This window comes from Panthera tigris, chromosome E1, assembly GCF_018350195.1.
Source record: "Panthera tigris isolate Pti1 chromosome E1, P.tigris_Pti1_mat1.1, whole genome shotgun sequence".
Lineage (NCBI taxonomy): Eukaryota > Metazoa > Chordata > Mammalia > Carnivora > Felidae > Panthera > Panthera tigris.
Genome location: NC_056673.1, coordinates 45,939,082 through 45,960,998, shown reverse-complemented (window position 1 = coordinate 45,960,998; position 21,917 = coordinate 45,939,082). Strand labels below are relative to the sequence as shown.

Genomic DNA, 21,917 nt, shown 5'->3' with positions numbered 1-21,917 from the left:
ACGAGCACCCCCGTGTCACACCTCCCCCCATAGTGCCCAGGCCGCTGCCCGCCAGCCCCACGCTACTGCTTTCGGGACGCGCACCTCCCTGACACCTCGCTTGTCAGGCCGGCGGGTCTACCTCCCCTGCCGGACTGTCAGCCCCGGGAGGGCAGGGCATCCACACCTCGACCCGACACAACAGCTACAAAGACTCGAGGGCAGGACCGAGCCCGGCGCTCGGACGCGGAGCGCAACGCCCGTTCCCGCTCGGAAGGAGTCTCCCGTCTGGCCTGCACACAGTGTGGCTCTCACGCTCTCGGCCCCACAGGCCGGGAAGGGCTTCAGAGGCGGATGGTATTTAAAACGTGAAAGGTATGTGGAAAAACCACTCCAGCGAGTGCCCCTCTGGGTTTCCGGCCCACTGCCGCGTGACAAGGCGACGCCCGTCACACGAGGTCAGGCCTCTGCAGACCTGACGGAAAAAGCCAGGAGGAGACACCGGCATGAACCTAAGCACACAAAGCAAGACCTAAATCCTCACGGAGGGCCGCTCCTCGCCGCTCGCCGCTCCTGTCACTCCTAGGATAGCTAGACCGCTCCGCTGCCTCGCCCGCGCTGTTCTCAGAAACTTGCCACGCGCTCAGACCGTTTGGTAGGCAGCGCCAGGCGGGGGCGCACGCGCGAGCTTCTGGCCGGAGGATTTCCTGATCTGCCCAGAAACTCGTGACGTTTACCCAGAAGCTTAGCAAGGGTTGGCCGAGGCCAATGGGGCGGACCAGGAAGCTGAACTCACAGGAGGGGGTTGCAAGGGAAAATGAAGGTAGAGAAGCCTGTGTCTCGCTTGGTAGAGAGCTCATGTTTGATTCAAGATAATAGGTACTAAGCAAAACAAAGTGAACACAAAAGAGTAAGGGTTGTTGTAGGAAATAATGGCTCTGTTAGAAAAACAAAGGGTTGTCCACCCCTGTGCCTATTCGTTGCGTGACGCGGCCTGAGCCTGTGCGAAGTCGCGCGCGGAAGCTGGCTGCGCGCGCAGCTGCGTTCCCGTGTTGGGCCGCGCAGGTTGGCGTTGCGTGTCGGTTTCTCAGTTGCTCAAAAATCTAGCTGGCGTCGCTCTCGGCTCTTCCTGGGTGGCCTGGCAAATTGGTTCCACGGGACTTTTTGCCAGTATCAAAAAGACTTTTTTGTACACCCCCGTTTCTCCACATACAAGTAACACGCTTGAGTAAACGAGCATTCCCTTCCTCACTTCCTACCAAACGTGCCTGCGCTCTTGCTCCCCCGCCCAGCAGCTATCAATAGCCATAAAAATGGGGGTGAGTAAATCCTCCGTTGTGTCTCTCCACCCCGGACCCCTTTCCACCGCTTTCGTGGCAAACATCTTCGGAGGGTCGTTTCTCAGAACGCTTTTCCGGCGCCCAGGTCGGGCCATTCTCATGGGCATCCTGTTGTGTCCTTGTCTCCCACAGTCCTTGGCTGACCGTGAGCCATGGGCTGAGCTCCTTGGTGCAGTGAAATTTGAGGATTTGGGAGTTTTCAGGGGACCAATTACGTGCATTCCCTATCTCATTTACTGTAACTCCTTTGAGGAGGCGCTACTATTACCTCTTTTGTGGAAGAGGGTTTATTTCTTTTAGATTATGAGTGAGGGACTTCTTGTCCAAGAAGGGCAGCTGCCTTTCTTGTACCCTAGTTGTACTAATGCTTTGTCGTCTTCCATACTGACATTTTGGGGGAGAATGTCACCTGGAATAGAGGCTTTGGGGCCAGACCAACTGGTCTATGAATTCCTCTACGATGTCTTAACTAACTTTGACACTATGGGAAAGTTACATAACTTCTAGTTCTTCTGTTAAAAGGAATGACATTTAGTTTATGTATTTGAAAGTGCCTGCCATTGTTTTTGACACTACATCGGTGTTTGATAAATGATAGTCTGTCTTCCTTTTGTGATCACAGGAAAGGCCTTTCCTGACGACTCCCCACTAAAACTGCCAGGCTTTATTTGAGGCTAGTTTATAGGACCTATCAGAGTAACCTCTTCAGGCTACCCGCATTTCTCTTTTATGGCTTTGAATGGTTTTGCTCACTTATGTTAAATATTTCTGCATAGTGATACCAAATCAACATCATAATTACCGCTTGCTAGAAACCAAAATCTCTGTGCTTATGCTTAGTGGGATTTTTTCAGCTGCTTGTTTTTAGGAGGTGCCTTTGAACGTCGTTTTCTATTTTGTCATATGCTTGTATTTTTAATGTCCTTTTCCCAATTCCTGAATGGTGTATCAACCTTAACTTTGATTTCTTCAGTGGAAATCTTAAATTTTAATATTGTAAAGGCTGCTAATATAATCCCATCTAATAAAAATAGCTGTATCATATAAAAATGGTTTTTAAAAATTTACGGTAATTTCATAAATTGGCCAGTGAATTGAATCTTGGCAAATGGGCTTGCTCCAGTTGACCCATTTCTTTATGTGGATGGTACTTTCCTAGGGAAGTTGAGAAGTTGTTCCTTCAAATAGATAATTGCTTTGGCCTGGGTCAAAGTTATGACTGTGGGAACGGGTTATAGTAGTAGTGAGTTTGAACCTGACAAAAGCAAGAGAAACTGCAGCTAGAGGGGCGTCGTCTTCTGAAGTGGCACCTCCCTTTTGACTGCTTTACTTGGTTTCTGGGCTCCCCAGATCTGCTACTTCCCTGATCCCTCAAGACTCTTTTTCTCCCTTACCTGTTTTTTACTCCTGGGGCTGTCAATGCCCAACTCAGAGGCACCTTGTTTATAGAAGCTAAACGGTTAGGTGGGATCAGTACAGTCTTTTTTTTTTTTTAATGTTTATTTATTTTTGAGACAGAGACAGAGCATGAGCGGGGGAGGGGCAGAGAGAGAGGGAGACACAGAATTCGAAGCAGGCTCCAGGCTCTGAGCCGTCAGCACGGAGCCCAACACGGGGCTCAAACTCGTCAACTGCGATATCGTGACCTGAACCGTGACCTGAACCGAAGTCGGATGCTCAACCGACTGAGCCACCCAGGCGCCCTAGGATCAGTACAGTCTTAACCAGAATTAGAAGAGCAGATAAATTAAGGGTTAAAATCAGTAGTTAGTACTAAGTGAATCAACCTTGACCAGCCCATCAGAGTCAAGGTGAGGATAAGATCTGAGCTAAGAGTAAACAAAGAAAAATCCAAGAATCCAGGTGGAAGGTCACTAATCAGTAAAGTCTAAGAAAGCAAGAGCATAAAGCTTGAGAAAGATTTGGGAACCAAAGTTAACTGTTAAGATCTAAGCTCGTTTTAACCTTCTGCCCTGATGGGGTAACTCCTGATCAGGACTGACTTGGAACAGAGTTCTGGGGTGGGGAAGCGGAGGTAACTTTTATCAGAGCTATTTCCTGAGCAGGCATTGTTTCTGCATTGTCCTTGTCCTCTTAGAGTTCACACTGGAGGGGTGTGTGGATGGAGGCAGAACCCTAAACAAAAGCCACAGCACAATACGATGAGTACTCTTACAGAAATTTTGGCTGAGTATTAAGGAAAACAGAAAACAACTAATTGATGATGGCAGTTAGAAGGTGGGGATAGAAAGTCATGGAAATTCCAGAGGCAGTGACATTTGAGTTGGCTTTGAAGAATAAACAGACACTTGCATAGCAGAGAACTGGGGAGGAACACTTATTCATTTAACCAATGTGAATTGAGTATTTAACTTTGTTCCAGGTATTGTTCTAGGTAGTGGGGACACAGCAGGAAACAAAGCCCCAGCCTTGGAGGAGCTTACATTCTAGTGACGTCATAGGCACAAGAATCAGTGTGAAAGAGCTTGGTGTGTTCAGGGAAGGTTAAGTTCAGTTGGGATGTTGGTGGAAAATAAAGCTATAGAGGTAAGAGGAGGACAGAGTAAGAGCCAATTATCCCATGCTGAAAAGTTTAGATACAGACTCTTCTGCAAGCCCTTGCCTTTAAAAAAAAATTTTTTTAATATTTATTTTTGAGACAGAGACAGAACATGAACAGGGGAGGGTCAGAGAGAGAGGGAGACACAGAATCCGAAGCAGGCTCCAGGCTCTGAGCACAGGCTCTGAGCCTCAGCACAAAGCCCGACGCGGGGCTTGAACCCACAGACCGTGAGATCATGACCTGAGCCGAAGTTGGACGCTCAACCGACTGAGCCACCCAGGCGCCCCAAGCCCTTGCCTTTTAAACATTTTAGAGCTGTGGAAACCTTTCTGCCAAAGAATCTTGCAAGGTCACTCAATATATAAAACAGTAAAAGCTGAACTCTTTGTTGAAGCAGGGAGGAGAGGTGGGGGTGACACAAGAGAGGATCTCCCAGTGCTGCCCTCCCTCTCACTCTCAGGTCGCCACAACAGCTCTAAGAAACCCGAAGGACCCCAGTGGGTTTAAAGCCTACTGCTGAATGTAATGGAGGGCACACAAATATGGGAAAATGGAGAAATGTGATCGTATTTGCTGCCTTGGGATAAAATTGCCAGGAGAGATAGGGTAGGATGGCCTTTTAGCAGAGAAACTAATTAGATGGGTTATGGAAGAGATGCTGAGGACCTGACCTAGGTGGGTAGGATAGATCCAAAAAAGATTTAGGAGGGAAAATCAACAGAACTTGATGACTGAGCAAGAAAGGGGAGCAAGAAAGGGAGGAGTGAAAGATGACTTCAAGAGAGCACAGTGAAGGTCCTTAAGACTTTCTCTATTCACCTCTTTGCTTTTTATTTTATTTTATTTTTTAAAATTTTTTAATGTTTTTTATTTTATTTTTTGAAAGAGAGAGAGAGAGTGTGAGTGGGGGAAGGGGAGAGAAAGAGACACACACACACAGAATCCAAAGCAGGCTCCAGACTCCGAGCTGTCAGCACAGAGCCCGACATGGGGGTCGAACCTACAAGCTGTGAGATCATGACCTGAGCTGAAGTCAAACGCTTAACTGACTGAGCCACCCAGGCGCCCCTCACCTCTTTGCTTTTGATTACACGTGTCCTGGGCATCTGGTTGGGTCACCCCATCTTTGGCTTTCATCTGCCTACAAGACCAGTTTGAATGTCTCATCAAGGCCCTTTGTCATGTCCTCATGCTCTGTATCAGGATAGATACAGGAGAGGAGACTGGGAGGGAGGACAATGAGACCTTGATTTTGGACAGATGGGTTTACATGACCTATGGAGCGTCTAGCAGTGAATTGGAAATACGGATCTGAATCTCAGGAGAGGAGTGGTGATTGGAGTTAGATATTTAGGCTTATCAGAAAGTAGGCAGTAATTGATGGGATGTGAATAGATAAGTATGTCTGGGTAAGTCATGTATAAAGAAAAGAGCTAAGGATCGAACTGCAGAGGACCAGAGGGGAGGGAGAAGTCAGAGATCCCAGGGGAGACCTTTGCCTTATCTTCCCTCTGTCTTACTGGTCTGTTTTTCAGTCATACCAGTAGTTCTGGGTCCAAACTCAAGAGCCAGGAGGTCGCCTCTGAGGGGGTCTGGGAAGTGACCAGGAAGAGGACTCAGACTACAGTGCCACCCAGGTCTCTCAATGCACCATAAACGTCTACCTTGAATGGGGAGAGAACAAATGGTAGAATCATGCCCCAGGCCTTAGCTCCAGAGATTTCCAGAGTGTCACCTGGGCTGTAGACCTGAAACTCACTTCTTGAATCCTGGTATATACTCCCACTATTGGAAGACACTATTCTTGAGTTTTACCTGCTAGGCTGTGTGAACTATGAAAATATGTATCTGTGACTTCATTGTGTACATAGAGGAGGAACTTTTGTACACTTGATGATCCGGCAAAATCGGATTCTCTTCGTGCCTTTTAGCCTTCTTCCATTATCTTTGCCTAACTCATTCATAGCCTTTTTTACATAACATCCTCCAAGAAGACTTCACTAATCCATTTTCTTCATTAAAGGTTTCCCCGTGGTACCTTATGAATACCTTTATGTTCGCAATTGTCATGTGGAGAAATGATCTGTTTATGCATTTACCTTCTTTACTAGAAGATGTCAGTGACTGGCACATAGAAGCTGCTCACTGAGTGTTTCTTAGATGGTGAACACGGCATCAGCTGCTTTGCCATCCAGCGCTTCTGCTGCTCTGACTGTGCGGTGCCCCAGGCCTGCCTCACCACCACAAATGGAAAATGGATGTGTCAGCCGCATGGGATTCCACCTCGGCCAGGCTCCTGGTACATTCCCAGTAGTGCTGCCATTGTGCTAAGTGTTTCCCGCCATGACCTGTCTACCCATACTTTTTCTGAAATTCTAACCTCCTGTGGGCCATCCAACCAAGGAGTGATCTTTTGCTGGCCTGCTGTAGCACAAGTACTGGGCCATCTCGCTCCAAGGGCCTTTCTCCTATGAACTCTTTGGCAGCTACTTTGTCCACCAAACAGCTGGGTCAGGAAGCCTAGACCCACTGGGAATTGTCCCTCTGGTTTGGGTTTATTAAATACTTTTAAAATACTTTAATAAATTAAATACTTTAGTTCCATTAAGTCTTTGAGTGCCTGTAGATGCAATAGGGTCAGAGGTTATAGGAAAGTACCTCTTCTGAAACCACAGAATGTTTCAGAATGAAATTCCGAAAAGTGGTCAGTGAGCAGAGTAAGGATCGAGGGAAGAAGAGAGGAAGAGAAAAAAGGCATTCCACGTGAAGGGAATAAAGGCAGGGGAATGCTGCCTCCAGGACCGCAAGTGCTGCAACTGGCTACGCCATTAGGTCCTATGAGGGTGGTGTGGGAATGGTCTCCCCTCCCCCCATGTCTTTTCTTTTTTTATTTTTTTTCTTTTTTTATTTTTTTATTTTATTTTTGGGACAGAGAGAGACAGAGCATGAACGGGGGAGGGTCAGAGAGAGAGGGAGACACAGAATCGGAAACAGGCTCCAGGCTCCGAGCCATCAGCCCAGAGCCTGACGCGGGGCTCGAACTCACGGACCGCGAGATCGTGACCTGGCTGAAGTCGGACGCTTAACCGACTGCGCCACCCAGGCGCCCCTCCCCCCATGTCTTTTGATTCTTGAGCATTAACCTAGTGCTTTCACAAGGTCTTGAATTGCCCCTAGTGATGTATCAAATCCCGTTTGCCTATTGGGTGACCATCAGTAGTATCTCCGTCAAATCAAAATGCTTCTAATTAATCAGGTCCTACCAATTAGCCTCTTTTCTTTGAGTCCCCATAGCACTGGCTTTTCAGTTTGAAAACTTTCTTTGCATGTAATAACAGACCAGAGGTAATAACAGAGAAATAACAGCTATGAACAAGAAGTCATATATAGTGTTAAGTGCCTGGATTTTGGATTCCAGAGCCAGCTCAGAACCAGGTTTGAATCCTAAAACCATCACAGTGAGAGTAGGGGAAGTAACTGAATCTTTCTGCCTTGATTTCTAAAATAGAGGTAAAATGAGTACCTCATATGCATAGTGAATGTTAAAAGAAGTAATACGGGGGCGCCTGGGTGTCTCGGTCGGTTAAGCGTCCGACTTCGGCTCAGGTCATGATCTCACGGTCCGTGAGTTCGAGCCCCACATCGGGCTCTGTGCTGCCAGCTCAGAGCCTGGAGCCTGCTTCAGATTCTGTGTCTCCCTCTCTCTCTGCCCCTCCCCTGTTCATGCTCTGTCTCTCTCTGTCTCAAAAATAAATAAACGTTAAAAAAATTTTTTTTTAAATAAAAGAAGTAATACGTGTGGTACTTAATAAGTGTCAGCTATTCTCTGCTTAATGAATAGGAAATCTTCTTTATCCTTACCATAACTTAGATATCCTATTTTCCCCCTAACACCTTGAGGATGTTTTATCATAGCAATTAACTCATTGTTGGTATTGTTTATCATTCTCTGTCACTACACTTAAAGATCATTCACTTGTTTAAACACATGTATTGGTTAGGTTATGACAGTGGTTAAAAGTAACACAATATATACCCCAAATTATTGAAAACAGGTACTTAAATACGTGTACATGCACATTCCCAGCAGCATTACTTATGATAACTGAGAGATGGAAACAACCCAAATGTCTATCAATAGATAAATGGGTAAGCAAATGACGGCATATACATACAACGGAATATTATTCAGCCATAAAAAGAAATGAAGGGCTGGCACATACTACCACATGCATAAACCTTGAAGACATTATGCCAAATTAAAAAAGCCAGACACAAAAGTCACATGTTATGTAATTCCATTTATATGAAATAATCAGAACAGGTAAATCCATAGAGACAATGCAGATTGGTGTGTACCAGGGGATAGGAGAAGAGAATAAACAACTGCTTAATGGGTATGGAATTTTCTTTTGGATAAAAATGTTTAGAACTAGATAGAGGTGGTGGTTGTACAACACTGTGAATGTACTAAACGCCAATGAATTGTTTGCTTTCAAATGGTTAATTTTACATTATGTGAATCTCAATAACAAAGAAAAAAGAGAAAGAATTCCCACCTTCAAAGAATTTGTATTTTAGCGAAGGAGCCAGATCAGACAGTAAGCCAGTTCACACCTAGGCAAGCAATTACATATTGTGATAATTGCTTGGTGAGAAATAAAGTAAGGGGAGAGAATGGAAAAGATAACAAAGGGCTGGAAGTAGAGAGGCTCTGAGGTTGGAAGGGGCTTAGCAGTTTGAGAAATTGCCAGGAGAACCTCTGGACTCACTCTTAGAGAACCAAAGGCAATGGTTTAAAATGAGCCCAAGGAGGTAAGCAGGAGCCAGGCCTTGCAGAATCTTACATGTCATGAGGAGGGAGTATGATATTCAACCTAAGAGCAATGGGAAGCTGGGGAGGGTTTTAATCAAGGAGAAAATGAGGACCTGAATTACATTTAACTGTTCTATCTTTTTTAAATTAAAAAAAATTTTTATTAAGATTTTATTTTTAGTTATTTTTATTTATTTGAGAGAGAGACAGAGAGAGACAGAGAGAGAGGGAGGGAGGGGCAGAGAGAGCAGGGGGAAGAGAGAGAATCCCAAGCAGGCTCTGTGCTGTCAGTGCAGAGCCCAACACAGGGTTCCACCCCACAAACCATGAGATCATGACCTGCACCGAAATCAAGAGTTGGATGCTTAATCGCCTGAGCCACCCAGGTGCCCCAAGATTTAATTTTTTTCTTCCTAAAATTTTTAGGGAGAGAGGGATACCTGGGTGGCTCAGTCGGTTAAGTGTCTGACTTCAGCTCAGGTCATGATCTCACGGTTGGTGAGTTTGAGCCCTGCATTGGGGTCTCTGCTGACAGCGCAGAGCCTGCTTCTGATCCTCTGACCCCCTGTCTCTCTGCCCCTGCCCCACTCATGCTCTCCTCTCTCTCAAAAATAAATAAAAACATTAAAAGATTTTTTTTTTAATTTTTAATGTTTATTTTTGAGAGAGAGAGGGAGGGAGGAAGAGAACGGGGGAGGGGCAGAGAGAGAGAGGGAGAGACAGGATCCGAAGTAGGCTCTAGGCTCTGAGCTGTCAGCACAGAGCCTGACGTGGGGCTGGAACTCACAAACCATGGGATCATGACCTGAGCTGAAGTTGGATGCTTAACCGACTGAGCCACCCAGGTGCCCCCATTAAAAGATTTTTTTTGAGAGAGAGAGAGAGAGAGAGAGAGAGAGAGAGAGAGAGAGAGAGAGAGAGAGAGAGACACTGACTATCCCAAGCAGGCTCCATGCTCAGTAAGGATCCCATGACCCTGGATCATGACCTGAGCCAAAATCAAGAGTTGGATGCTCAACCCACTGAGCCACCGAGGTGCTCTACTCTCCGATTTTATTTTTTAAGTTATCTTTACACCCAGTACAGGGCTCAAACTCATGACCCAAGATCAAGAGTCGCATGCTCTACTGACTAAGCCAGGCAGCTGCCCCTTATCTCTTTTTTAAATGCACTTATTAGCTTGTCTGTTTTCTAGTGTAAAGGTTCTCTACAAGGCAGGTTGTATCAGAATTACTTGGCAGGCTTATTCTATTATTTTTCTGTAAATTAAAATTCCAGTATAATTAACATACAGTGTTCTATTAGTTTCAAGTGTATAATACTGGGAGGCTTATTTTTTAAGTTTATTTTGAGAGAGAGAGCATGCAAGTGCGCATGGGAAAGGGGCAGAGAGAGGGCGGGGGGGGGACGGGGAGAGAGAGAGAGAGAGAGAGAGAGAGAGAATTCTAAGCAGGCTCCACACCCTTAATGCAGAGCCTGATGCAGGGCTCGAACTCTTGAGCCAAGAGACAATGCCTAAGCTGAAGTCTGTTGCTTAACCGACTGAGCCACCCAGTCACTCCTGGGAACCTTATTCTTAAAATATAATACTGGAAGCCATTGGATTGTGTACGTGTGTTGTTTAGTGGGGGTGGCTAGAAGGGATAGTTTGGAATAGCTCCCCAGGGGATTTGCCCCTACTGCTCCCTCAAACTCCTTGGAACAAGCTTGAAAGTCTTGAAATGGGTACTAATTACATTATCATGAATTCTTTCCTCACTTTACAGGGGTGGAGAGGGGCCCTGATTCAATGACTGTAACAATTTCAGTGGCCTGTTCTGAGACTGGCAGTTAATGCAAAGGTGGAAGGAGGAGCATGATCTCTGAGAAGACCCAGAGGCAGGAAAGCAACAGCAAAGTAGGGTTCATCACTGGAGGAAAGATACCAGCAAGTACAGGTGAGCAGAACTGATTTCTAAAAAGGGTGGAGAACTGTACTATGAAGAGGCTCTGGGTGCTATGGTGCAAGACTTTGTTAGGGGTGAAAACAGAGAATTTATATACTGAAAATCTGTCTTGGCTGCTCAAAACTGTTGTCTGAGTAGCAACAGCATTGCTTTTGGAGCTTGTTAGAAATGCTGAAGCTTAAGCCCTGTCTCAGACCCCAAACCTACTGAATCATAATCTGCATTTTGAACAAGAGCCCCAAATGTTTCTTTTGCTCATTGAAGTTTAAGAAGCACTGGTCTAGATCATGGGGAGAAAATCCCAGACGACCAGAAGGTAGGCTCTCTGACACAGCTGAAGCACTTTATTTTGAATACTTTATGATACAGGACAGTGGCTTCTGAAAAGGTATTGCATTTTTTTCAATTAAGTACTATAAATCCTGGAGAAAAAAACCTTATTTAACTACAGGGAGGTTTGTCATAATGCAAATTTCCACCCACTAGAAACATTTCCTGTGGAGTAAAGTACTAGGCTTCCTTAAAGTGAGGCAGAGCACGTTAAAAATATGCAAAAAGAACTCGGATCTTGGCCAAGTCAACCCTTCACACAGCTGGATCGGGTCTGGGGCAGCTGACATCCCTTGGCAGCTCTGAGCCACCAGGATGGGCTTTTAAACAAAGTCTAGTTGGAGGCTCTTCTGCCCCAGAGAACAGCTCTGTGTTGTCTTTAATGTTGAAAATGTAGGAAGGCGACTCGAGAAAACTATTTTCAGAGAGTGTAACTAGGTATCTCGGGGAGTCGGCTACACCTGGGAGCTCTCAGCAACTACCCATTCTCTGTTGAAGCCCTAAGTGACCTTCGACCTCTGACCCCGCGCCTTGCACAGCGCTTCCTGCGCAGCTTTTCGCCCCCGCCTCTCCGGCCAAGGGCTGGTCCAAGGGGTGTGGGCGTGGCCCTGGGGCTGACGGTTAGGGGCGGTGCCCGTCAGGGGCGGGTCTCGCGATGGGCGGGATTTGAGGAGGCACCCTGGCATTGGGCCGCTGGGTATAGGTGGGGCCTAGCGCTGGGGTTGTTTGGGCGGGGCAGGGAGTTAGTTACCGCCTCTGGGTAACTGGACTCTGTCGGCCAAACCTCCGGAGGCCGCGGGCGGCAGGCGGGCCTGCAGCAGATCCCGGATCCGGAATTCCCCGGGCAGGACCGGAATCAGGATCGGCCCTGCCCCAAACCGGGTCTGTGGGGAACTCGAGGTCTTGGACTAGGAAATCCCGGAACCCGGATCAACAAACCCCAGAACCCGGAATTTAGATCGGAAAGTCCCGGATCACGGATCGCGGAGCGGACTCGACACGGAGCCCGGAGCCCGGATCGCGACACCGCCGGACGGGACGGAGCGATGTCGGGCCGTGTCGCGGGCGGGTTCCCGCTGCCTCCGCTGAGTCCTGGCGGCGGCGCAGTTGCCGCGGCCCTGGGGGCGCCGCCTCCGCCAGCGGGACCCGGCATGCTGCCCGGACCGGCGCTCAGGGGGCCAGGACCGGCTGGAGGTGTGGGGGGTCCCGGGGCCGCCGCCTTCCGCCCCATGGGCCCCGCGGGCCCCGCGGCGCAGTACCAGGTGAGGAGCGCGGATGGGCAGGCGGCGCCGCGAGCACGCCCGGGGCATGGAGCGACTGGGGCCTCGAGTGAGGGCCCCGGGGCAGCCGACGGACAGAGGGCACAGGGGCCCAGCGTGCGGAGTGCACGGGACAGGGAGGAGGGCAAGGCCGGGTGGTGGGGCAGTTGGGGGAGAGGGTAAGAACGATTCTGGGGTGGAGGGTTTGAAGCGGTTGGAAGGGCCTGGAGGCTTTCTTGGAACCGGGATTCTGAGTAACTGAGGGATGGAGGAGTTGGAGCTAGTGAGTTGTAGGCGACTGGGTTGAGAATGCTAGTGTAGATCCTAGGGTAGGGGGTTCTGGGAAGTGCTGAGAAAGTTTTGCAAAAGGGCCCTCACTGAGAAACCAGGGTTACCCTGCATTGGCCTTGGTCCCACTCCAAGTCCGCGCTGTTTTGTTTTTTTTTTTCTAGTTGGGAACTGGCAGAGTTCTAGCGAGTCTGAGATGGTTCCCAGCTGCTGATGAGGAGGAAGAAGGGCCTGGCTTCCCAGGCAAGGGAGGTAGAAGATAGAGGAAGAGGATTCCAATCTATGCCAGGCAGGGTCTACTCCTGGTCAGGCCCAGGAGCCCTTGCATGGGATGGTTCTGGGTTCGACCACAGATGGTGGTGGCGGGGCCTGAGGAAGGCGGAAAACCCAGCCCATTCTGGGCAGACTCTCGTTTTGGCTTCCTGCCTGGTGTCATAGTGTCCAGGAGTTGATTAGTCTGCAGGAGCAGAGAGGCTCCACTGAGCCCTGATGGTCTGGGGCTGGAGGAGCCTGTGAGAGTTGTTCAAAGAGCTCTGTCCTGACTTCTTTGGAGTTTGGCTTCAAAGAGAGAGCTTCTCAGGTTGCAGCTTCAAAGGCCATTGAGAAGCAGAGACGTCATCCTTAGGGTCAGTGTATGAGGAAAACTCATACAGTATGAGGATCCTGCTCATCAGTCCCCGCCAAGTGCATTGTTTCTGGTTACCCCAGAACGCTTAGGAATTGTGCCTGTCCTTTTCCCCACTCCCTCTCCACTTTTATTTAGACTTTAAGTTCTAACGTGGCCATATTCCACCCAACCTGTGTGCCCCAGCATTTGGCACTGGCTTCTTTGCTAATCTCCCAAGGAAGCTGGGGCTTACTCTGTTATCTCCAGGTACAGCCTCCAAAAATGGATCCTCATGGATTGGATATGCATTCCTCCCCTACCCATGAGCCTTGGGCCCTCACTTTCTAAAGAGATTCTTAACCGAGGGGTGATTTTTCCCTCTAACTCCTCATTCTCACTCCTCCCTGTAAAGAAAAAGGGTCTGGGTATTGACAGAGATAGACCTGGTCCCAACCACTCCCATCTTGCTTTCCCACTTGGGGATTCATGGCTCCAAGGTGTTGCTGAGGGGTCCCTGCGTCAGTCATTCCATTCCAGCCCCTGGGCTACCTAGCTGAGGGCTGGCCTTGGAGCCTCCTTGTGGGCCTTTGGCCTGAGAAGGATCTAAGGAACAGATAGGAGCCTCTCCAGTTCCTCTGCTGGAAACCCATGGGCACTGTGGCCTGGGGAATGCCCCTGAGAAAATGAATTCCACAACCATACGTAGGGAGTGGACTAGGGCCAGTGGCAAGGTTTGGCTGGCTGGCTGGCTGGGTAGTCCCAGGCTGCTAGGGTTGGGAACCAAGGGGAAGGCACTGAGCCTCTGCTTCCCCAGGCTTTCTAGCCCACCAGCTTTTCATCACCTCCTCTTCTTCCGGGGAGGGGCATTAGAGGTAGAAGGGGAGAGGGAGGACCCAGTTCACTCTGGCTAAGTTTGAGGAAGATCTTGCTTGGCCTCTTTCCAAGTCCAGTTGTGTGACTTCAGGAGATGGGACTTGAGATCTCAGGAGCAAAGGGGTTCCTCCTATCAGAGCACATGGGGTGAGCTAGAAGAGCAAGGGTTTCAGGGCCCAAGTTGGGCAAGTAGGGGAGCCAATGAAAGAAGGGAAGTGACGACCCATCTCCCTCCACACAGTGGAAGGAGTTCTAGCTGTGGATCGTACTCAACAGAGGAGCTTAAGGAAGAACAAAACCCAAAGGAACACAGATTGTTGGGTTCACTCCAGTGTTCAAAATATTTTCTAGTTAGGGAGGGGTATGTTCTCTTCTCCTAGGCCCGGCCACCAGGAGCGCCAGGGCCACGGGCTTTGAGGCAGGGCTGTGTGTGTGCTCTCTGGAGACAGCAGCATCAGGCCCAGCCACGCGCCGCTGCTGTCCTGGGTGGTGGAGGTAGAATCACACTTAGGTCGTGGGCTGCTGCTGGGCTAGGGAGAGGACGTTGTTGCACACTTCCGAGGTTCAGGGCACTGAGCCAGGCCTACCTCGCTCAACTGCAGGCGAGGGACTTATAGAGCCTGAGAGGCCTGACCTGGGCTTTGTTTTTTTTTTTTTTTTTTTTTTTTAAAAACTCTTGGGGTTTTTATTTTGAAGAGGAGTTACTGGTGCTTCAAAGAGCAGGTGTGGAGCTTGGCAAGACTAAGCTGGGACTAAGCAACCTTCCCCTGGGCCTCTTCTCCCTCTTGGGAGAAGCCTGGGGCCTGGGGTGAGCTAGGGGCCCTGCGCCTGGGAAGTTTGGAGCAGATGTCTGGGAGGGGCCTATTCCAGGCCCTGCCCCTGCAGCCTTGACTGGGGACTTCCTGCTACAAGAGCACCTGCCTAGGAGGGATGGGTGGTGCCTAGGAGGGATGGGTGGTGCCGAGGAGGTTTTGTGAAAGTCCTAGTGAGTGGCTTCTTGGGGACCTCAGGGCCTTGTCTCACTCTGTGTAGGTCCCACTGCTCCAGCTGTTCTTGCCCTCTGGCTCATGTTCAGGGTGGGGAAAATATGTCTAGCGTGTCTGGAGCCTGGGTTTACAGCTGTGGCCACACTGAGTTTGTTTCCTGTAATCTCTGGCCATGGCTCATTAAGGCCGAGAAACAGGCTGTCCCTTGCCTTTCAGCAGCTTGGACAAATCTCTTCCCGGCAGGCCTCCTGAAGCCCCAGAGTCCCCCACGTTCAACTCCATGCCCCCAGATGGCTTTTCCCACCCTACTCCCCCTTTGCCCTTCCCTACATCTCTGGGTCACTTTTCTTCATCTCTCCCTCTGGTCAAGAGTCTGACCCTCTGTGCTGAGAACATGAGTTTGGCGCTAGATGAAAAAGCGGGGGGAAAATTCTCATCTCCATGATACCGGGCTGGGGGTAGGAGGTTCTCTGATTTGGTGCAAGTCCCCACCTAGCCTGGCTTGGTGGGGTAGTTGTGCTGGTTGCATAATCTGGGCCCTGGGGCCAGCCCTGTGAAGCTGCCAGGGACAGTGTGTGCAAAGCAGAGCTGCCAAACAGGCCTTGCAGGCAGCAGCTATGGAGGGGGAGGCGGGGGGGGGGGGGGGGCAGGGTTACTCCCAGAAATGTTGGGGAGCTGGACCTCAGTGGGAAATCCTTCTGCAGACTTCTACAGAAGCCGTTTCTGTAACCCGGGCTCCTGGTGACCCTATGACTGATCTTGCATAATCTTCCCTCCGTTCTCCAGTTTGGGATCGTGAGGGCTGAGTTAAGCACCCAACAGCCCCAGCCGCCAGGTGGTGCACGGACCGCGGACAGAGCCCGGGTGCCAGCCGCTCTCTGATAGGCCACACAGGAGCCACAGCTTTCCTCTTGGGGTCTCTCGGCATAGGGGTAGGGAACAGGGCAGTAGGGAGGTGGAGAGAAGGGTCCAGTTCTGGGTTGTGAATAGGGGCCATATGGTGACCAGATGGTCTCTGTACTGTGCCCGAGGCCACCCGTACCGGTTGGGACATGCTCCGGCCCATCCTGTTGTGGCTTGCTCACCTAGGGTGCCCCTGCCTGATAGGCTCGCCAGCCCATTGGACTGTCTTCCTCCCTTTAGTCACACCACTAGGCTGGTGCCAGGAGATGGATGTTGGGGCCTTGCCTGCTCATATCACACTGCACCCTTCCACCTGGCTATGACACTGCCCCCAGGCCATGCTTCTGTCTCCAGCTGGGGAAGGAAGTAGATAGGAGTGCTTGGTGGGATCACGCGATGGTGTTGGCAGTGTCTTAGAGCCGGCTGGTTCCAGGGAGCAGGGCGTCGTGCGCTCAGGCTGGAAGGTGGCAGTGGGCCCCAAAACACTCCTGCGGGCCCTTCCCTCGCAGGTAGGACTCTCCTGCCCACCCCAGACTCTGGCAGGCCTCATTTGCTGGCACTGACACCAGGGTGGTTGAAGGGGGCGGGGCAGGTGTGGTTTACATTTCTGCTCTTGGGCACCTGCTCCCCTTTGTTCCTGGTCCTCCAAGCGGGGCTCTGCGGTGTGCTGCTCAGGGCCAGACCCAGCCCAGGAGAGGGATGGAGGGAATGGGCTATAGGCCCCGTGGGGCTCTGCCGCTGACCTATGCACCCCCATTGGCTTGCTTCTTCCAGCGGCCCGGTATGTCACCAGGGAGCCGGATGCCCATGGCTGGCTTGCAGGTGGGGCCCCCTGCCGGCTCCCCATTTGGCACAGCTGCTCCACTTCGACCTGGCATGCCACCCACCATGATGGACCCGTTCCGAAAACGCCTGCTGGTGCCCCAGGCCCAGCATCCAATGCCGGCCCAGCGCCGGGGGTAAGACCATCTTGTTTCTCCTGCTCTGCCCGGCACAGCTCTGGTGGTAACAGCAGTTCCTTCTGTCCTAAGCGCTCTAATGACTGAGGGAGACTCCTGGTTCTTCTGGGGGAGGGTCCTAGGGACTGGAGGGGGAAGGGAGGGGGAAGTGTTTTGGACCATTGACCCCTTAAATGGGTTTCTGTCCTCCCCAGGTTAAAGAGGAGGAAGATGGCAGATAAGGTTCTACCTCAGCGAGTGAGTATGTTGGGTGGGGGCCTAGGAGGCCTTACCCAGTGGCTGGCAGGCTGCGGGTACAGTCAGGTTCCCCCACCTCTGGGATAGCGGAGCAAGGAGCCAGAGCTGCAGCTGAAACAAACTAATGAATTCCTCTCTTCTTCTAGATTCGGGAGCTTGTCCCAGAGTCTCAGGCGTATATGGATCTTTTGGCTTTTGAGCGGAAGCTGGACCAGACCATTGCCCGAAAGCGGATGGAGATCCAAGAGGCCATCAAAAAGCCTCTGACGGTGTGTGCAGCCCCGGCCAGTCCTGGGCCTTCCCAGACTTCTCTGCCTCCCCCTGATGTTGTGTTCCGGCCTGGGTCTGCCAAGCATGGGTCTGTGATTTCTCACACTGCGGGATGCAGCCCATTAGTGGAACATGAACTCAATTTAATGTGGTGGGGCCAGCATGTTTGTTTGTTTTTTTTTAATTTTTTAATGTTTTTATTCGTTTTTGAGAGAAATGAGGGACAGAGTGTGAGTGGGGGAGGGGCAGAGAGAGACAGAGACACAGAATCCGAAGCAGGCTCCGGGCCCTGAGGTCTGAGCACACGGCCTGATCCAGGGCTTGAACTTGTCAACTATGGGACCATGACCTGAGCCGAAGTCAGAAACTTTAACCATCTGAGCCACCCAGGTGCCCCAGGCCCAGCCTGTTTTTAACAAAATATAAAATAGTAGAAATTATAATACTTCACAGTAGTATAATACTTACCATAGTAGTAAAAGTATTGTTTAATGATGTTTTGTTTCAGATATTTATATATGTATGTGCCTCCTGAGTCATTTAAGATGTAAACCTTATGGATCATCGTCAGGAGTTTGCAGGGCAAGACTAGAGATAGATAAGCGTAGTTCCTATCTCCATGCACACACTCCCCTGGTTTAAAAATAATAATCTAGAACAATCCCCTGAGTGGTAAAAGCTTTCCAGAGGCCAGAATACTTTGGGGCCAGTGTTTGAGTTTCGTGTAAAATGTGTGCTAGAAGCTTCCGACTTGCCCGATAGCACCCTGTGCGCACCTGTCAACACCACCAATTGCACTGTGTTGGAGTTGTCATTAGTGCCTCTCTCTCCTCCGTAGTTGTGAGTTCTCTGAAGTCTGGGACTGGGATTTCCTACTCCCGATTTCCGGTACCTAACAAGGTACCTGGCCCCTAGACAGCATTCAGTATTGATGTCGAGTGGGTTCAGACAGAAAGATTGGGTAGCATTGTTCTCCAACGTGTTGGCCCACCTCTAGCTGGTTGTCTTTCTCTCTTTAGCAAAAACGAAAGCTGCGGATCTATATTTCTAATACATTCAGTCCCAGCAAAGCAGAAGGTGATAATGCAGGAAACGCAGGGACCCCCGGGGGAACCCCAGCAGGGGACAAGGTGGCTTCCTGGGAACTCCGAGTGGAGGGAAAACTGCTGGATGATGTGAGTTGGGAGAGGTGGTGTCTGCAGGGGAGGTGGCCTGTGTGGGCTTAAGACTGAAGTCCTGCCTGAGGGAGAGGGCACTGCTGGGTCACAGCTCCAAGCCAGAGCTTGAAGATTTGGATGGTTGTTACAAGAGCTATCCTGCGGGTGGCAGTGAAGTGTCTTGAAGAAGGGGAACCCCTTTCTAATTCAGTCCTCGTTGGCTGCCAGCAGGGTGCACCCAGAGTCCTTTCCCTGCATCCGGCGCCTCATTTTGCCCAGTCTCCTTGCTTCCTTCGGGGCCCAAGAGTCTCACTACCCTGAGATGCAGGGTGGAAATAGTACTTTTTTGGGGGCTTAGCCTAGGTTAGGTTGAGAGGTCAGCAGCACCCCCAACTCGCACCCATTACTGTTCCCCAGCCTAGCAAACAGAAGAGGAAGTTTTCTTCATTCTTTAAGAGCCTCGTCATTGAGCTGGACAAGGAACTGTACGGGCCTGACAACCACCTGGTAGAGGTAAGAGTGGCCCTGGGGCGTGGGGAGCACAGGCTGACGTGCTGGGTGGGCAGAGAAGTGGCGTCGGTCCTGTAGAGGGCGAGGTGTGTGTGCTCCGGCCCCACTCCCTTGGTGATGAGGTCTGCTCCCCTCCTCGCTGCCAGTGGCACCGGATGCCCACCACCCAGGAGACTGATGGCTTCCAGGTGAAACGGCCTGGAGACCTCAACGTCAAGTGCACCCTCCTGCTCATGCTGGATCATCAGGTGACAAATGTCTGGGGCCCCAGGGAGTCATCTGGGGGAGGAGAGCTGGTTCCTGTGGTAAACCCTTTCTGTCCTGCCCGATCCTTCCACTTTGGTTTCTCACAAGACCACACCCCCCTGACTCCCCTCTGTCTATCTCCAGCCTCCCCAGTACAAGTTGGACCCCCGACTGGCAAGGCTGCTAGGGGTGCACACACAGACCAGGGCGGCCATCATGCAGGCCCTGTGGCTTTATATCAAACACAACCAGCTGCAGGACGGGCACGAGCGGGAGTACATCAATTGCAACCGTTACTTCCGCCAGGTGAGCTGGCGGCCAACCCTCCCCTTGTCTCGTGGCCCTTGCCCTGCCCACTGCTTCACCTCCCTGCGGGGCTTGTTCTTGGCCACATTCTCCACACTGACCCTGGGATGGCCCATTTCCCTCTGTGCCCTCCAAGGCATCACCAGGCCTTTGGTACTCTCCCTAGATCTTCAGTTGCGGCCGACTTCGTTTCTCGGAGATTCCCATGAAGCTGGCTGGATTGCTGCAGCATCCAGACCCCATTGTCATCAACCATGTCATTAGGTAAATGGAAGGGGGGGGGATGGGAAGGCTCTTTGAAGAGCCATTTACCTTGGGGCGCCTGGGTGGCTCAGTGGGTTAAGCGTCCGCCTTTGGCGTAGGTCATGATTTCATGAATTCACGGACAGCGGTGCAGAGCCTGCTTTGGATCCTGTCTCCCTCTCTTTCTCTGCCCCTCCCCTGCTCACACGCTCTTTCTCACGCTCTCAAAAATAAATAAAACATTAAAAACAAAAAGCCTTATACGTTAAGAACAAAAACCGTTTACTTTTGGCTTGATGTAAAACCAAAGAAAAGCAGCAGGTTTGGTTTCTTGCTACCTGAGCATGTGCAGGTTTGGCCCGGGTGGGTGGGATGAACGTAGCTGTGTGCTGACCCCTCCCCTCCTGTGTCCTGCCTACAGCGTAGACCCTAATGACCAGAAGAAGACAGCGTGTTATGACATTGATGTGGAGGTAGACGACCCACTCAAGGCCCAGATGAGCAATTTTCTGGCCTCCACCACCAATCAACAGGAGATTGCCTCCCTTGATGTCAAGGTGGGCCCTCTGCTTTCCCAGCCTCCTCAGGGACCCAAGATGAGGGTGGGTAGGCTGTGTTGGGGGGCATTTCTGTACATGTGGCACCTTGGGAAGGGATCTGGCTCTGAGTCCTTTGGGGTTAGGCCTGGAAACAGGACATGCTAGGAGTGGGGACCAGTCTGACACAAGCACTCCTTTCTCCAGATCCATGAGACCATTGAGTCCATCAACCAGCTGAAGACCCAGAGGGATTTCATGCTCAGCTTTAGCACTGACCCTCAGGACTTCATCCAGGAGTGGCTGCGATCTCAGCGCCGAGATCTGAAGGTGTGGTCCTCCTCCTGAGGTTGATCCCATGCTAAGCCCTGGGGGGACTTTTGCCCCCTCCCCGTCACTACTTCTGCTCGCAGGGGTGGGAATGGCACTGCATACAGCTCTCCTCCTGGCTCTCTGCAGATCATCACTGATGTGATTGGGAATCCTGAGGAAGAGAGACGAGCTGCTTTCTACCACCAGCCCTGGGCCCAGGAAGCAGTGGGGAGGCACATCTTTGCCAAGGTGAGGCTCTGCCCTGTGTGCCCTCTTGAGGCGGCAAGTGGCAGAGGCCTGAGCCGCCGGTCTCTCCTTTCTCCAGGTGCAGCAGCGAAGGCAAGAACTGGAACAGGTGCTGGGAATCCGCCTGACCTAACTGCTCAGGGACCCCCCCCCCCCCCCCACCTCCACCTGGAAGGGGACCGCCCTCTGGGGCCACAGACACATAGACTAAGGATGGGGTGAAGAGTGTCTGCTGTCACCCTGTGTTCCCCGGCTGTAGTTTCGTAAATGTAGTGATAGGATTCCTTGTTGCTTGGTCCCCGAAGCCTTATATTTACTTTACACTTTGGCTTTAAATGGGTTCAGAACAGATGCCTCCTCTGCTCCCTGCAGGCAGGCAGGCCCAAGTAGGTCCGCTGGAGGCTGTAGTTTGACATTGCAATGGAGACTTCAGAACCAGGCCCGCCAGCTTTGCTTGTTTACAGACCCCCTCGGGGCTAGCATCAGTGCTGGCTCCGAGGAGCTGGGTGAGGAAGAGGGGCGCAGCTCACACTCTTCCTGGCCTTTCTAAACCAAAGTTCTTTGCCATTCCTACCAGCGCAGTCTTGCTGCTGGTTTTTTCCTTTCCTTTGGGTATTTGCACTATTTGGGAAGCAGGTTTTTCTATGCGGGAGCCACTTTTTTTGTACAGGGGTAAGTTGGGGTTTTCAGGGAGCCCTGTTTGGTGCCTCCTTCCTTCTTTTCTTTCCTCAATCTATGCAAGCGGCTCTGGCCGCCATCATCTCCTGGGATGCCAGAGGGCGGCCACCCCAGCTCTTGGGCCCAGGGTGGTACAGCCTCCTTGGAGGGGACTCCGGTTCTCTGGCATGGCCTGAGGTACGGGTGTGCGCGAGCGGTGGAGGGGGAGGTGGGGAGAACCGTTGTTGCCCTTTGGAACTCGGTAGGGAGGGTGGACCCCAGGGCTTGGCAAGTGCCACTTCTGGCAGGTTTGGAAATTTCCAAATAAATCCTTGTTTATCGGTGATA

General features: G+C 51.0%; 2 protein-coding genes across 8 annotated transcripts in view; one reads left to right on the top strand and one right to left on the bottom strand.

The window, feature by feature from the left end:
* Window positions 1-644, bottom strand: part of LOC102953325 (intercellular adhesion molecule 5) — an 11,510-nt gene extending 10,866 nt beyond the window's left edge. The window contains exon 1 of one of the 3 annotated variants that reach the window (XM_007088266.3): window positions 512-644. The gene's annotated coding sequence lies outside the window, so the exon portion shown is untranslated. Of the gene's footprint in view, window positions 1-84; window positions 172-511 lie in introns of those variants that run through there. The other 2 variants (XM_007088267.3, XM_042966918.1) reach the window with 2 other exon arrangements.
* SMARCD2 (SWI/SNF related, matrix associated, actin dependent regulator of chromatin, subfamily d, member 2) lies at window positions 264-21,917 on the top strand. 5 transcript variants are annotated; one of them, XM_042966920.1, is made up of 16 exons: window positions 264-354; window positions 10,465-10,635; window positions 15,774-15,919; window positions 16,131-16,399; window positions 16,665-16,849; window positions 17,044-17,086; window positions 17,233-17,355; window positions 18,376-18,531; window positions 18,931-19,026; window positions 19,170-19,271; window positions 19,414-19,575; window positions 19,742-19,839; window positions 20,240-20,375; window positions 20,562-20,684; window positions 20,814-20,915; window positions 20,992-21,917. In XM_042966920.1, exons 5-16 carry the CDS (start codon window positions 16,674-16,676, stop codon window positions 21,043-21,045), a joined length of 1,371 nt encoding a protein of 456 aa, XP_042822854.1. In that variant the 5' UTR covers window positions 264-354; window positions 10,465-10,635; window positions 15,774-15,919; window positions 16,131-16,399; window positions 16,665-16,673; the 3' UTR covers window positions 21,046-21,917. The 5 variants fall into 5 exon arrangements, with proteins under 5 accessions (XP_042822854.1, XP_042822855.1, XP_042822857.1 ...); XM_042966922.1 differs by lacking the exon at window positions 264-354 and adding an exon at window positions 1,067-1,298; XM_042966921.1 differs by lacking the exon at window positions 16,131-16,399.

Excerpts from the sequence above, each read along its gene's own strand:
- SMARCD2 (XM_042966919.1), top strand. The coding sequence starts at position 12,021 with ATGTCGGGCCGTGTCGCGGGCGGGTTCCCGCTGCCTCCGCTGAGTCCT. Across the intron at positions 17,356-18,375 it reads CCATCAAAAAGCCTCTGACG|CAAAAACGAAAGCTGCGGAT; the intron begins GTGTGTGCAGCC and ends TTCTCTCTTTAG. Across the intron at positions 19,840-20,239 it reads GTCATCAACCATGTCATTAG|CGTAGACCCTAATGACCAGA; the intron begins GTAAATGGAAGG and ends TCCTGCCTACAG.